At 37.0% G+C, this 14,841-nt stretch overlaps 1 protein-coding gene across 6 annotated transcripts in view; it reads left to right on the top strand.

The window, feature by feature from the left end:
* Window positions 1-14,841, top strand: part of LRRC28 (leucine rich repeat containing 28) — a 164,322-nt gene that overhangs the window by 88,087 nt on the left and 61,394 nt on the right. For 5 of the 6 annotated variants that reach the window (XM_041752716.1, XM_041752712.1, XM_041752714.1 and 2 more), the window contains exon 6: window positions 10,098-10,304. The exons of the other annotated variant lie outside the window; for it this stretch is intronic. In XM_041752716.1, the coding sequence (XP_041608650.1) occupies window positions 10,098-10,304 (207 nt within the window). The remainder of the gene's footprint in view (window positions 1-10,097; window positions 10,305-14,841) is intronic. 6 annotated transcript variants of the gene reach the window in all.

Genomic DNA, 14,841 nt, shown 5'->3' with positions numbered 1-14,841 from the left:
GTAATATCTCCTGTCTTAATATCTAACTTTTCTGATATGAATATAGCTGGTAGATCACTCTTCTTGTTTTTTGCCTGGTATATATATTTTGCATACTTTTTACTTTCAGCCGATTTGTACAGTGACATCTGAAGTGTGCTTCTTAGAGGCAGCATATTGTTTTTTAGGCCATCTGACTTTCTCATTAGATTTGGATTGTTTTGTTTGTTGACATTTACTGTAATTGTTAATATGGACATATTTACATCAGTCATCTTGCATTTTGTATTCTACACAACTCATATCTTTTATGTTCCTCTCTAGCTCCTTTATTGCCTTCTATTAATAAATATTTTTTCATTTTTGTCTAAGTGAGGTGTAACTGACATAAAACATTATATTAGTTTCCAGTGTACGACATAATTATTTGATAGATTGCAAAATGATCACCACAAAAAGTATAGTTAACATCCACCATCATAGTTAACAAAAATTTTTTTCCTTGTGATGAAGATTATTAAGATTTGCTGTCTAGGGACATCTGGCTGGCTCAGTCAGTGGAGTGTATGACTCTTGATCTCGAGGTTGTGAGTTCCAGCCCTGTGTTAGATATAGATGTTATTTAAAAATAAAATCTTTTTTTTTTAAAAAAAGGATTTACTCTCTATCCAGTTTCAAATATACAATATAGTATTATTAACTGTAGTCACTAATACTGTACATGAAATCCCCATAACTTATTTTATAACTGGAAATTTGTACTTTTAGATCCTCTTCTCCCATTCTGCCTATCCCATCCCCACCCCCCACCTCTGGCAACCACTCTTCTATTCTCTGTATCTATGAACTTTTTAAAAAGATTCCACGTATAAGTGAGAGATATTTGTCTTTCTCTGACTTATTTCACTTAGCATAATGCCCTAAAGGTCCATCCATGTTGTCACAAATGGCAAGATTTCATTGTTTTTTATGGATGAATAATATTCCATTGTACATTTTCTTTATCCATTCATCCATCAGTGGATACTTAGATTGTTTCCATATCTTGGCTATTGCTGCAGTGAACATGGATAAGTGTTCTTTGTTTTTGAGTAAGTGTTCTTGTTTTCTTTGGATAAATGCCTGGAAATGGAATTGCTAGATCATATGGTAATTCTGTTTTTAGTTTTTTGAGAAACCTCCATACTGTTTTCCACAGTAGCTGTACCAATTTACATTCCCATTAAAAGTGCACGAGGATTCCCTTTTCTTCTCACCAACACCTGTTATTTCTTGTCTTTTTTTGATAATAGCCGGTCTAAACAGGCATCAAGTGATACAACATTGTGGTTTTGATTTGCATTTCCCTTATGATTGGTGAAGTTGAGAATCTTTTCATGTGTCTTTGCATGTCCTCTTTGGAAAAATGTTTATTCACATCTGCCCATTTTAACATCAGATTGTTTGGGATTTTTTGCTATTGAGTTGTAGGAAGTTTTTTTTGTTTGGTTGGTTTTTTTAGATGTTAATCCCTTATCAGATATATGACTTGCAAATATTTTTTTCCCATTCATAGGTTGCCTTTTCATTTTCTTGCTGTGCAGAAGTTTTTCAGTTTGATATAGTCCCACTTGTTTATTTTTTGCTTTGGTTTTGCTTTTGGTTGCCTTTGCTTTTGGTGTCAGATTAAAAAAATCACTGCCAAGACCAATGTCAAGGAGCTTACTGGCTGTTTTCTTCTAGGAGTTTTATGGTTTCATTTCATTTCATTTTATGGTTTTGGTCTTACATTCAAGCCTTGAATCCACTTTGAGTTTATTTTTGTGTATTGTATAAGATAGTGGCCATTTTCATTCTTTTAAATGTGACTGTCCAGTGTTCCTAACACCATTTATTGAGGAGATTATTCTTTCTTCATTGTATATTCTTTGCTCCTTTGTTGTAAATTAATTGACCATATATGCATGGGTTTATTTCTGGGCTCTCTATTCTGTTCCACGTATTTATATGTCTGTTTTATGTCAATACTATGCTTTTTGATTACTATTGCTTTGTATTATAGTTTAAAACTAGGGAGTGTGATACCTCCAGCTTTGTTCTTTTTTCAAGATTGTTTTGGCTATTTGGGATCTTTTGTGGTCTCATACAAATTTCAAGATTATACGTTCTGTTTCTGTGGAAGAATCCATTGATATTTTGATAGGGACTCCACTGAATCTGTAGATTGCTTTCGGTAGTATGGACATTTTAACAACATTCTTTAAATTCAAGAGCATAGTATATCTTTCTATCCATTGGTATCTTCCACAGTTTCTTTCATTGGTGTCAGTTTTCAGTCTACAGGTCTTTCACTTCCTTGGTTAAATTTATTTCTAGGTTTTTTTTTTCTTTTTGATGCAATTGGAAATGAAATTGCTTATTAAATTTCTCTTTTTGACAGTTCATTATTAGTGTATTAAAATGAAACCAATTTTTATGTATTCATTTTTTATGTTGCAACTTTATCAGTCTAACAGTTTTTTAGTAGAGTCATTAGCGTTTTCTGTATATGCTATCTGCAATTAGCGACGCTCTTCTTTCTTTGCAATTGGGATAGCTTTTGTTTTTTCTTGCCTAATTGCTGTGGCTAGGATTTCCAATAATATGTTGAATAAAAGTAATGAGAATGGGTATCTTTGTCTGTTACTCATCTTAGAAGAAAAGCTTTTAGCTTTTCACTGTTGAGTATGATGATAGCTGTGGTCGTCATATATGGCCTTTAATATGTTAAAGTAAATTTCCTTTGTACCCACTATGTTAGAAGCTTTTATTATAAAACAGTTGAATTTGAATTTTGTCAAATGCTTTTCTGCATCTGTTGAGATGATCGTATGATTTTTATCCTTCATTTTGTTAATCTGGTGTTATTATATTGATTGATTTAAAGATGTTGAACCGTTCCTGCATCTGTGGAGTTAAATCCACTTGATCATGGTATATGATCCTTTTAATGTGCTGTTGAATTCAGTTTATTAATATTTTGCTGAGAACTTTTGTGTCTGTCCTTCTGGAATATTGGCCTGTAATTTTCTTTTCTTGGGACACTTCTGTCCGGTTTTGGTATTGAGGTAACATTGGTCTCATAAAATGAGTTTGCAAGTACTCCCTCCTCTTCTGTTTTTTGGAAGAGTTTGAGATGGACTGGTATTAATTTTTCTTTGAATATTTGGTAGAATTTACCAGAAAAGCCATCTGGTCCTGGACTTTGTTTGTTGGGAGATTTTTTTATTACTGGTTCAACCTTCTTACTAGTAAATGGTCTGTTCAGATCTTTTGTTTCTTCATGATTCATTCTTGGTAGGTTATATATTTCTAGGAATTTATCAATTTCTTCTGGATTGTCAAATTTGTTGGCATATTATTGTTAATAGTACTCTCCTTTGTATTTTTTGTGGTATAAGTCTCCTCTTTTATGTCTGATCTTAGTTGAGTCCTCTTGTTTTTTCTTGGTGAGTCTAGCTAAAGATTTGTCACTTTTGTTTATCTTTTCAGAAAATGAGCTCTTTATTTTCTATTTCTTTTTAGTCTATATATCATTTATGCTCTGATTTTTATTATTTCCTTCTTTCTATAAATTTTGGACTTCCTTTGTTCTTCTTTTTCTGGTTCCTTAAAATATAAAATTAAATTTGTTTATTGGGGTTTTTTCTTGTTTCTTGAGGGAGGCATTTTTTGCTAGGAACTTCCCTCTTAGAACGGCTTTTGCTGTATCTCATAAGTTTTGGTATGTTGTATTTCCATTTTCATTTGTCTCAAGGCATTTAAAAATTTTTTTTTCTTGATTTTTGACTAGGTTGTTCAGTAGCATGTTGTTTAATTTTCACATATCTGTGAACTTTCCAGTATATTTCTTATAATTGATTTTTAGTTTTTAGATATTTTTTGTTTTTTTGAGTCACTATCATCATACTTTCCTTCTTTGGACTTGTTCATTTTAGTCTGTCTGTCCCTCCCTTGCTTGCTTGCTTGCTTGCTTGCTTGCTTCCTTGCTTCCTTCCTTTCTTCCTTCCTTCCTTCCTTCCTTCCTTCTCCAGACCCAATATGGGGCTTGAACACATGATCCTGAGATCAAGAGTTGCATGCTCTACCTAACTGAGCCAGTCAGGCACCTCTCTTTTTAGTTCTTTCAGTGTATTTATTATCGCTGATTTGAAGTCATTGTCTGCTAAATTTAACATCTTGATCCACTTAGAATCATTTTCTATTTACTCATTTTTTCCTGAGTATGGGTTATACTTTCTTATTTTATTGTATATTTCATAATTTTAATGGATATTTTAAATAATATATTATAACTCTGGATTCTGATTTTTTTCCCTACCTGAGGATTATTGTTATTTCTATTTACTTATTTGATATTCATGGTAATTTACCCAGACTAACCATGAAATCCATTTCCCCCACGGTATGTGACCATTGATTTCTCTGTGGGGTTTTTTGTTTTAATTTTTAAGCCTAGCTTATTAGGATTTGTTCCTATTTCTGTATAGCTTGGTGGTCAACACCTGGAGCTAGTATGGCTTCTCTCTTCTGACAGTAGATGCGTGTGGGTTCAGAAACCCATTTAACATTTAAGCATTTTCCAAATGTACTCTATTGTTTTTTGTTGGTCTCTATCTTTTCTCCTCTGTACACATGTGCAAGCTCTCTATAGACCTGGAATTTGTAAATCTACAAATATAGATATATGTGAAGAGTCTATCCAATAGATTGTCCTGTTTTATAGCCCATACCTCCTTGTTAATTTTCTGACCTATCTGCCCAATTTGTTGCTTGCCTCAATCAAGAACATCTCACAGCCTCATAAAATCATTAGCCTCTCTTGTTCACTTGTGACCAAGATTATTACTAATTATTAAGGACAGTACTGGGTGTGGATTTTTCACCTTTTGCTCCAAATCATGTCAGCTCCCTCCAGCAGTGAAGCTGCTAGTGTTCATACCCTCTCTGCCATATTAGAATTGGGTAGAGGGATGGGAGCCACCCCAAGTGACCTTACCACATATTTCTGCTCTTCGTTTTTTTTTAAGATTTTTAATTCATTTATTCATGAGAGACAGAGAGAGGCAGAGACATAGGCAGAGGGAGAAGCCGGCTCCATGCAGGGAGCCCGACATGGGACTTGATCCTGGGACTCCAGGATCACACCCTGGGCTGAAGGCAGGTGCTCAAATGCTGAGCCCCCAGGCGTCCCATTTCTGCTCTTCTTAGTGGAAGTGCTATAGTTTTTCGTAAATACGTGCTTTTCCATTTGTTGAAAACTTTTGGTCAGTTTCCAGAGTACTGAAATGGTTGCTTTTGACAATTTTGTGGAATTTTATAGTTACTTTCTGGGCAGAGGATTTGGCAGCCTCCTCACTGCATCCTACTGGAAGGTACAGCTTTCCTTTTTGTTTCTTTTTTGGTTATGGTTTGCATGACATGTGTTTTTATCACTTTATATTTAATCTATTCATGTATTTATATGTTAAATGGGTTCCTTTTATACTTGGATCTTGTATTTAAATCCAATCCAGTAATCTCTTTTAATTGGTGTCCTCAGGCTATTTGCTTTCAATGTTCTTATTGACCTCATTAGATTTAGGCCTACCATTTATTAGATTTCTGTTTGTAATCTCTACTTTTGTCTCTATTTCCCTCTTTCCTGCCTTTCTTGTTATTATCCAAATATATTTTAGTATTCTGTTTGAATTCATTTGTTGGCTTTTGGGGCTTATCTCTTTTTACCTCAGGTTTATTTCCTCTTTCTTGAATTCAAGTTAGAATCTTAGATAACTTTTGTTTGACTCAATTGCTTTCTAAAAATGTAATTTCCCCCAAAAAAGAAGAAAGAGGGAAACAAATCATAAAAGACTCTTAAAGATAGAGAATAAACTAAGGGGTGATGAGGGGAGTTGTTGGGGGATGGGCTGATGAGTATTAAGGAAGGTACTTGCAGTGAGCACTGGGTGTTGTATGTGGGCGATAAATCACTGAATTCTGCTCCTGAAGCCAGCATTGCACTGTATGTTATCTAACTAGAACTTGAATTAAAAAGTTGAAAAAAGGGATCCCTGGGTGGCGCAGCGGTTTGGCGCCTGCCTTTGGCCCGGGGCGCGATCCTGGAGACCCGGGATCGAATCCCACGTCGGGCTCCCGGTGCATGGAGCCTGCTTCTCCCTCTGCCTATGTCTCTGCTTCTCTCTCTCTCACTGTGTGCCTATCATAAAATAAATAAAATTTTAAAAAAATTAAAAAAAAAAAAGTTGAAAAAAATGTATTTTGCATTAGCTGAGCTTAAGCAAGTATATTATTTAATTGATTATTGAAATTAAGATGCCATATGTATGTAGTCTTAGATTTGCAGCCTGGTATAAAGTGGTCATGAAAATTATGTTTAATTGAGTCTACCTGAGAAGCTATTTAATTTTTATTTTTCTTCCTTTCCCACATAATTTCACAATTTGACAAAATCACTAAATAACAATTGAAAAGGCCTAAATAGTAAGCTACTAAGAATAATATCATTTTTTTGTACTTATTCATTTAATATATGCAGTCCAGAATGTTTCAGATTTAATAAAATGCTTTTATTCATCTCACATAGGAAGTAAGAAATGTCAGCTTTTCATTCTTCTTCCCATTCCTCAGTACTTTGACCTTTGGTACGACATTATGTGTTTCCTTTTTTTTGTCAAAAGTTTATTAATTTTAATATCTGAAATATGTGTGCATGTCTGCCAAAGCAGAGTATAAATATTGATGTTACCGCTGTCAAATGTAAATCATCACATTATGGAAAATTTTAAATCATGATCACATATTATTTCTCCATCTCACAACACAGTAAGACAATACTGAATTGAAATGGTGGGCAGTTGGGGCACCTGGGTGGCTCAGGTCAGGCTCAGTCAGTTGAGCTCCTGACTCTTGGTTTCAGCTCAGGTCATGATCTCAGGGTCTTGGGATCAAGCCCTGCTTACGGCTCCCACTTAGTATAGAGTTTCCGTGTCCCTCTGCCTCCCCTTCTGCCCCTCCCCCCACTTATACCTGCTTAAGTGCACATTCTCAAATAGATAAATAAATAAATAAATAAATAAATAAATAAATAAATAAATTTTAAAAATAAAATAGTGGTAACAAGCCTTAGTAATTTTTGCAGCCACATCAAAACACTATTTTACACATTTAATTATTTTGTAAATGATTAAAATAATTTATTTTGCTTGCTCCCATATGATTTTTAATAGATTTTTCAAATTTCTTTCAAAATATGGTTTGATACTGCAATTCAGAAGTATTGATATAATTTTAATTTTTTCATAAAAAATTAAGTTTTAGTGTTGGCATCACCATATCTAGAGTTTAATAACCTAGAAACACTAAAATTATCTTTGACCATTTTTTATTTCACTATTTTCTGTTTCCAATCAAGCATACCTCATACTTTTCTTAAAATATCTCTGAAATTCTTTAAATTTGTCATGTTGCCTCTGTCTAGTCAAATGTCTCCTTGTTTTCTCAGCCTTGAATCTCTTTCCATTCCACTGCTTTTTATATGTCCCATCATTCTAGTTTTTACAAAAGAGCACTGTTATCCTGTATGAATCTTCAGGAGATGTCATGTTCTCACGGCAGTAAGTCCAAACCTCTCTACCCACTATTCATTATCACTCACGTCTCCACGAAGCCCGTCCTAAGGAACTTATTTCCTACTCTTCTCCCATGGGTGTCTTTGATACTTGTTAGGCTTCAGATAGCCCCTTGTACATGCTGTGCTTATTATTATTTCACTTCTGTGCCTTCCTGATCTTTCAGCCCCACCCCCACACCCAGCCCCTGCTGGCAACACTATCCATTTTTCTTTTCAGCTATTCAAGTTCCTGTCTCCGCCAGTACATTTTGCAAAAGTTTCTCCAACCCCTCATTTACATCTTCTTTCTCTGACCTCCTATCACACAGTATCTCTCTCTTTTTTAAGATTTTATTTATTTTAGAGAGAGAGCAACAGAGCGATGGGGGCATCCATGTGGGTGGGAGGAAGGGCAGAGGGAGAGGAAGAGAATCCCAAGCAGACTCTGTGCAGAGACCCTGATACAATGACCTAAGCTGAAATCAGAGTCCGACACACTTGACCAACTGAGCCACCCATGTGCCCCACACATTGTCTCCTATATGTGCTGTGACTCTCAGTGTCAGAGATCCCAACTGATTCTCTTGGCACCTGGCCCCGGGATGTGTAGCTGTTTGGTTGCACTTCTGTCCTATTTCACTCCTGTGGTCACTTTATAAAGTGAGGTGAGGAAGGTTTCTTGTTACTATTTATGCAATGCTAGAACATGATTGTTCCCACAACTTCTTACCCCACACACCCCAAATTAGAAGCATTTTTATGTGTGTGAATTAGACAGGTAGATTGGCAGGCATACCTAAATGAAATACTATGCTAATGGAACCAAGAATGAAATTGACTCCCGTGTGCTTCAGTTAGGTTCAAGTAGAACAAAACTCCAATTAAGCATCACAGAGTGTTCCCTGAATCCTCCTTACCCATCTTCAACTGCATATATTGCTCAGTATTGGGGAAACTGGACAATAAAGTGTGAATTTCCTGGCACAAATCCCTTGTAATATTATACAAACAATGAGAAATTAATACATTTTGCACTTCTGTTACTTTTATTAAAACTAGTCACTAAAAATATTCTGGGTAACAGTCTCCAACAAAGGCTGACAAACTTTTTCCATCAATGGCAAGACTAAATATTTTAAGCTTTGCAGGCTACATATGGTCTCTGCCACATATTCCTTTTTGGCTTTGTTCTTTTTTTTTTTTTTTTTGCCACCTTTTAAAAATGTAAAAGCCAGTCTTAGCTTGCAGGCAGTATAGAAGCAGACCATGGGCCAGAATTTGCCTCCGAGTCCTAATTTGTCAACGCCTGGTCTGTAGCAGTAAGAACTGTTAATTGGGGATCCAAGAGGACAGAAGACTTTCTGTCTAGTAGAGAAGACATTGCTAACACTAACCCAAGCCCTGAACAAACTGGGATGTACCTGGGAGGGGGAGGTGCAATAAAGTGGTAGGAACATGGGAAACCTTACCCTGAGGGGAACGGCTCATGGAACAGGGTTAGGATCAGAGAAGACCAAGAAATGGCCTCAATGGACTGCAAGTTGGAAGTTCTGTCATGTGAAAGAAGTAGACTTGCGCTACATAGCACATCCTGTGGAGCCTTGAGTGGATTGTACTGTCCTGATAGGGTAAATGTCCATTCCCTAGAGATTGCTTAGCAGAGCTTACTCTGCTCAGAGAGCCTTCCTGGCAGTGATTTCTCCCAAAAAAAGGATAAAGTACTTTGTAAAGAACTTCCAAACCTTCAGACTTGGTGATTTGGCATAATACAGAGACATTAGTTGTACTCACCACGGAACAGATTACAACAATAGGTACTGATAATGAGAGAATGTTAAAGCAAACAAAAGGACTTCATTTGGATGGAATGAAAGTAACTCTTCATAGGATGTGTACACTTTGGGTTTTTAAAAAGGAACCACATGGCCAAATATACCTAAAAATATTACCTTCCAGCCATTTCATTTTATTATATTCTTCACCATTATGAAAATTTCCAAAAGACATCCTAATTCTCTGTCCAGAAGTTTTTTTCTGTTTAGTTCATATGAACAAGATATACTTGCTGAGGTACTATTTATGTTTTAAGTCCCTACTATTTACTTAGGTAAATAGTAGAAGGTCAAATAAGAGTAGCAAAGACTTCCAGGCACCTGGAAGTGACTGTGATTATTCTTTTCCTACACTAGCAACAACTTTTGATTCATCGACAAGCAAAAGCCATGGAAATAGACTTCTGGCTCATATTCACTACGTTGTGTATCTCCTTTTTCTAGGCGAGCACTCTTTTCCATTAGAAAAAAAGAATATTCTAGCAGGCTAATTTATAGATACCTACCTCTATTGGATTCTTTACATACTTTGACGTTCATGTCTGTGTAAATTGCTGTAGCTACTGATTTTATTTGTTTTGAACTCTTAACAGTATTGATTCGCTTAATTAATTTAATCAGGATGCGATTTATCTTAATTTTGATTTTGGTTGTAGAGGTTGGCGATTTGAAGGAGCTGCAGACACTAGACATTTCTACCAATCGTTTGCTAACTTTACCCGAGAGGCTTCACCTGTGCCTTTCTCTGCAGTACCTCACCGTGGACCGAAATCGTCTATGGTGCGTGCCGCGCCATCTCTGCCAGCTGCCCAGCCTCAATGAGCTCTCCATGGCTGGAAACCGTCTTGCATTTTTGCCACTTGGTAAGTGATCATGTTTGTCTGGCAAAGGAAAAAAAGCCAAAGACCAAAACAGAAAGAAAGCCTTTGTGTCCTTGCCTAGGAAGGAAAGAGTAGTTTCCTTCATTCTGTTTATCTTGAATTGTCTCTCTAAATCCATTTTGGTAGTGAACAAAGCATCATTCCCCATTAACAGAATTTATTTCAATCCAAGATTTCATATTTTAAAACAAATCTGTGCATAAATGTTGTTTAGGGACAAAATACAGGCGATACGAGAGGATTTACTCTGAAAAAGGAATGAAAGCATACACACACACACACACACACACATATATGTATGTATTATATACATAAGACCATAACATCAACAGAAGGTATTGAGCAATATGAAAGGATAGAAATATGAAAGGATATCTGGTACAAAGATATCCATTTAGATGTTGAATTCTGTGTAGAAAAATTTGTATTGAGCATCCTAATGATTAGCATTGCCAGATAACCAGACTACACTTTACAATAACCTGACTAAAACTTTACAATTGGCTGAACTGCCTGCAGAGCTCAAAATGTCACAGTTGCTAGCAAATAACATATTATTCACTGTAGATTTCTGTAGCCGGCCCATTTTAATAAAAGAATACATTTATTTTCACTGAGTATTAAATTATTTTGTTAACTTGTAAGAAACAAAGGTGCCATTTAAAAAGAAATTAAAATATGAGGCCCCACAGAAACCTAAGCTGTCATAGTAAGCCTCCTATGATTTTACTCATAAAAGCATTTTTTATAATGAATAATTTATCCCTGATGGCAGTGAAGTAAATAATTTACTAGTCTCTGAGAGGAAATATTTTCTACCATAATACAGTACACATATTATTTTCAATTAAAAATAACTGGAAAATGAAAATCAATTTGAATAATACCAAATAATTATCCAATTATCCAATTTAAGAAGATTACTTTCCAATAAATATAATTAAATTCTATACTTATAAAATTAGCAAAATGAAATAAAACTATTTCAGAAGCAAGTTATATTTCTAAGAAACCAGAGCTTTCTTTCAAGTGAGAAAAATATCAAATATAAATAGATTAAAAAACATAAAAGTACTGCTGGATAAACCACAGGTTATAAAACAACTACAACAGTCAAGAACTAAGCTACAAACCCAAAGATCCAGGTTCTAACCTAGATCCCCCCACTTCACAGTGGATGACCTGGAGTAAATCACCAAAACCTCTCAGAGCTTCATTTACCTTATCTGTGAACCAGAAATAATGTTTATCCTATTGGCTCCATAGAGTTATTTTGAAGTCTAATAAGATAGCTTATGTATAAGAACCATATGCAGACGACCCAACTAAGATAGCTTGTGGATTATCATATCCTGCTTTTTAAAAGTTCTGTCCTCCTTCTCATATTCAAGACCCTCTGTAGTAACCACCAAAACTTGTATTTACCACTTCCTTAGACCTGCTGCCTGTACCAATGCTGACTGCCTACCAAGTGATGGCTAGGATGGCATAGTCAATGCCCATCAGTGAATCAGGGAAAGGGGGGAGGTGGGGTAGTGAAGGATGTGATGATTTGATCTGCATGATGTAGAACTCAGTGGTCTAACGTCACCATTCAGGGTCAAGCTGAACATCCCATTACAAGCAACCATGCTTTGACTCTCAGGTGTTCCCAGAAACAGATTCCCTTGTTAAGTCTGGACTTGCCCATACTATTGTTCGTAGAGTTACTATTCTTACTATTGTTACTACTGAGCACATCTATAAGGAGTGTATCCATGAGTGATACCATTGCAACTATTTATAAGAACAATCATTTACTGAATTAGGTATTCTGTTAGGCATGGTACAGACGTTCTCTAATTTAATTATTATAGAACCTGTTATTACAAAACCTATTGACAACCTTGGTTTACAGGTGAGGAAATTAAGATTCAGAGAAGTTTAAGTAACCTATCTAGAATCACAACTAGTGAGAGACAAAACTGAGCTGCAGACTCTCTCTGATTCTAAACTCCACAGTTTTTACACTATGACATGCTATCTCCACATCCTGGGCATGATCCCTCTGCAGGGGGACTTCATGTGGGAATGGGGCTGAACTTAAGGCATCTGGGTTGCTCAGTAGAATAAGTGCCCAGGTCTTGATTTCGGCTCAGGTCATGATCTCAGGGTCATAAGATCAAGCTCTGCGTCAGGTTCATGCTAGGCATAGAAGCTGCTTAAGGTTATTTCTCTGCCCCTCCACCCACCCCTCTCTCTGTAGTTCTCTTTAAAAAAAAAAAAAAAGGAGTAGGGCAGAACCATACTGAACATCTTTCTAGTTATATAGCCACTTCTAATGTCGTTTGGGTAACCATTTTGTATTCAAATACTTCTATGGCCCCTCTCATTGGCCTGATTCAATCTTTATCTCTACTTGCTTAGCAGGATCCGTCTGCCAGAGGAAATGGCCTTGTCTTACTTACCCACTCTGGGAGCCAAGTGCTCCCAGTTACTTGTTCCTAATCTATCATCAGCAGATCCTACAGCAGGAAAAATCTTATAAAAGCTTAGGCCAGAGACCTGTTATCTAGCTCTTTCTTGGGGTTAGCCATTCTTACTTTGCCTGGCCTCTTCAACCTCAGTGGAGTTCCTGATTCCTTAATTTTGAAGTTGTGGAGTTTATAACTTATTTTCCTTGTCTTCTTGTTTCTTCTATCACATATGCTTTTATCTGAAGCCTAAACCATTCATCCAAAAACTGACTTTATCCTGCCAGTGGCTCTAATCCACAGCCCTGTTCTCATGTCTGATACCAATGGTATACTAACCAGAGTGCCATCTAGTTCTGGAACCCTGGTTCAGCCTAGAAACCCATATATACTTGGACTTTTTAAACTAAATGAATCTCATTTACCAGTCTTTAGCCTGTGGGCCCTATCTCAGGTCCAACCAAGCTCCATGCCTTCATCTTGCCTATTCTCCCTACCTCACTGTAGATCATCCAGCTATGGCTCCTTATTACCCTGGTCATGCCACTCCTTCTTTCCTGTCATTTTAGCAGTGATACAGCCAAACATGTGCTGTGGTGGGATGGCAGTGGTGCTGGGAGAAAAGAGGTCATTCCAGCAGGAACTTGACCATTGTTGATTTGCAGTGCCAAGGAATGGCCTTGTATATTATGCTGAATGCCTATGGCAACAGATGGCCAGAGTGGCAGTAGCTGGTGCAAGGTGATAGAAATGATTGTTAGATAGATTGATAGAAGATAGAGTCCACTACACATCACTGCTCTTCTGCTTTAGCACCTCAGTTATTTATTTGCTGGGGCATCTTTGTTCACTGTGGTAAGTGCTGGTTTGGGTGAAGGAGTGGGCGTTTCTTCAGCACTCAGGTTCGGCGGTGAGCAGAGCCTTGCAGATTGGTTTCTGTCTCTAGGTTTCTTGTCACCTGCGAAACCTTGCCTGTGTTTGGAGAAGTTTTCCTTTGTGAACTAGTCAATATGGTATCAAAGAGCTTGAGAGGCAGGGGGATCTGCACTGGGCTCTGAGGAGGGTCTCTCACAACAGTCAGGCTACCATAGCTCTTGAGCCTGGGGCCACGGACAGCCCAGGAGATGGAAGCAGTTTCACACTCCTCTGGGTACTATCCCAGCTTGCAAGGCTCATGGCCTGTGGATAGGTTTGATTTTACCATAGAAAGATATACAAGCAAGAGGAGGAGGATAAAAATTGTCCACCAAGAAAGAAACAGGCTGCCTAAAGCAATGCTCCAGTCTGACTGGTCTCAGACTGATCTTTTGAAAACAGCAGGAGTACAGGGCTGGAAAGCAAATATGAACACTGGTGGCCTTTATACCCTGTTTTATTGGGCAAACCTTTGTAAGGAAGTAGATGAGACAACCAGAAATAAGCACCACCTTGAGACAGCCAGAGAGGGCTTCGGGAGATTGGAGACTGGATAATCTGTGAAGATGATGGAAGTGAATCTGAGGAATATCAGCGATCTCCGTGTTGTTCTTGGTTTTGTGGGAGTTTTTGTTTTCTGTTTTGCCTTTTAATACCATAAGGGTGGCTTTGGAAAGGGAATTCAATTAAGTCTTTTGGAGAAAAATAACTAAATCCATAGCTGTCCTTCCACAGAGTTTGTGCACTTGAAACCTTTCTTTGAACTCCTTTCTGATAAACAAGAGCTGTCTAATGCTATGAACTATGGAGGACAGAGTCAAATGAAGTATGTGGCTGCTGGCACTGCCTTTCCTCAGAGAACTGAACTGTTCTTGGAAACCTAGCAAATGGAGATGCCTCTTTACAAGAGTGAGGACGTAACTGTGTGTATACATGCACACACACATACACATAACTAAAGTTTTCAAATAGAAGTCTCATGCTTAAATGTGATTCTGCCAGCATAGTACAGGAACTCAAAGTCTTATGAAATGGGTAATATAATACCTCTGTCCTTGATTAGAGGTAGGAGTCCTACTTTGGGGAGTTACTTACTGAATTTGGTTGCTTTATGAAAGAAGGTTGACTTAGAAGAAAAGCTGGTTTTTATG

Source organism: Vulpes lagopus, chromosome 4 (assembly GCF_018345385.1).
Source record: "Vulpes lagopus strain Blue_001 chromosome 4, ASM1834538v1, whole genome shotgun sequence".
Taxonomy (NCBI): domain Eukaryota; kingdom Metazoa; phylum Chordata; class Mammalia; order Carnivora; family Canidae; genus Vulpes; species Vulpes lagopus.
The sequence above is the reverse complement of the archived record's forward strand: the minus strand, read 5'-3'. Positions and strand labels throughout refer to the sequence as shown.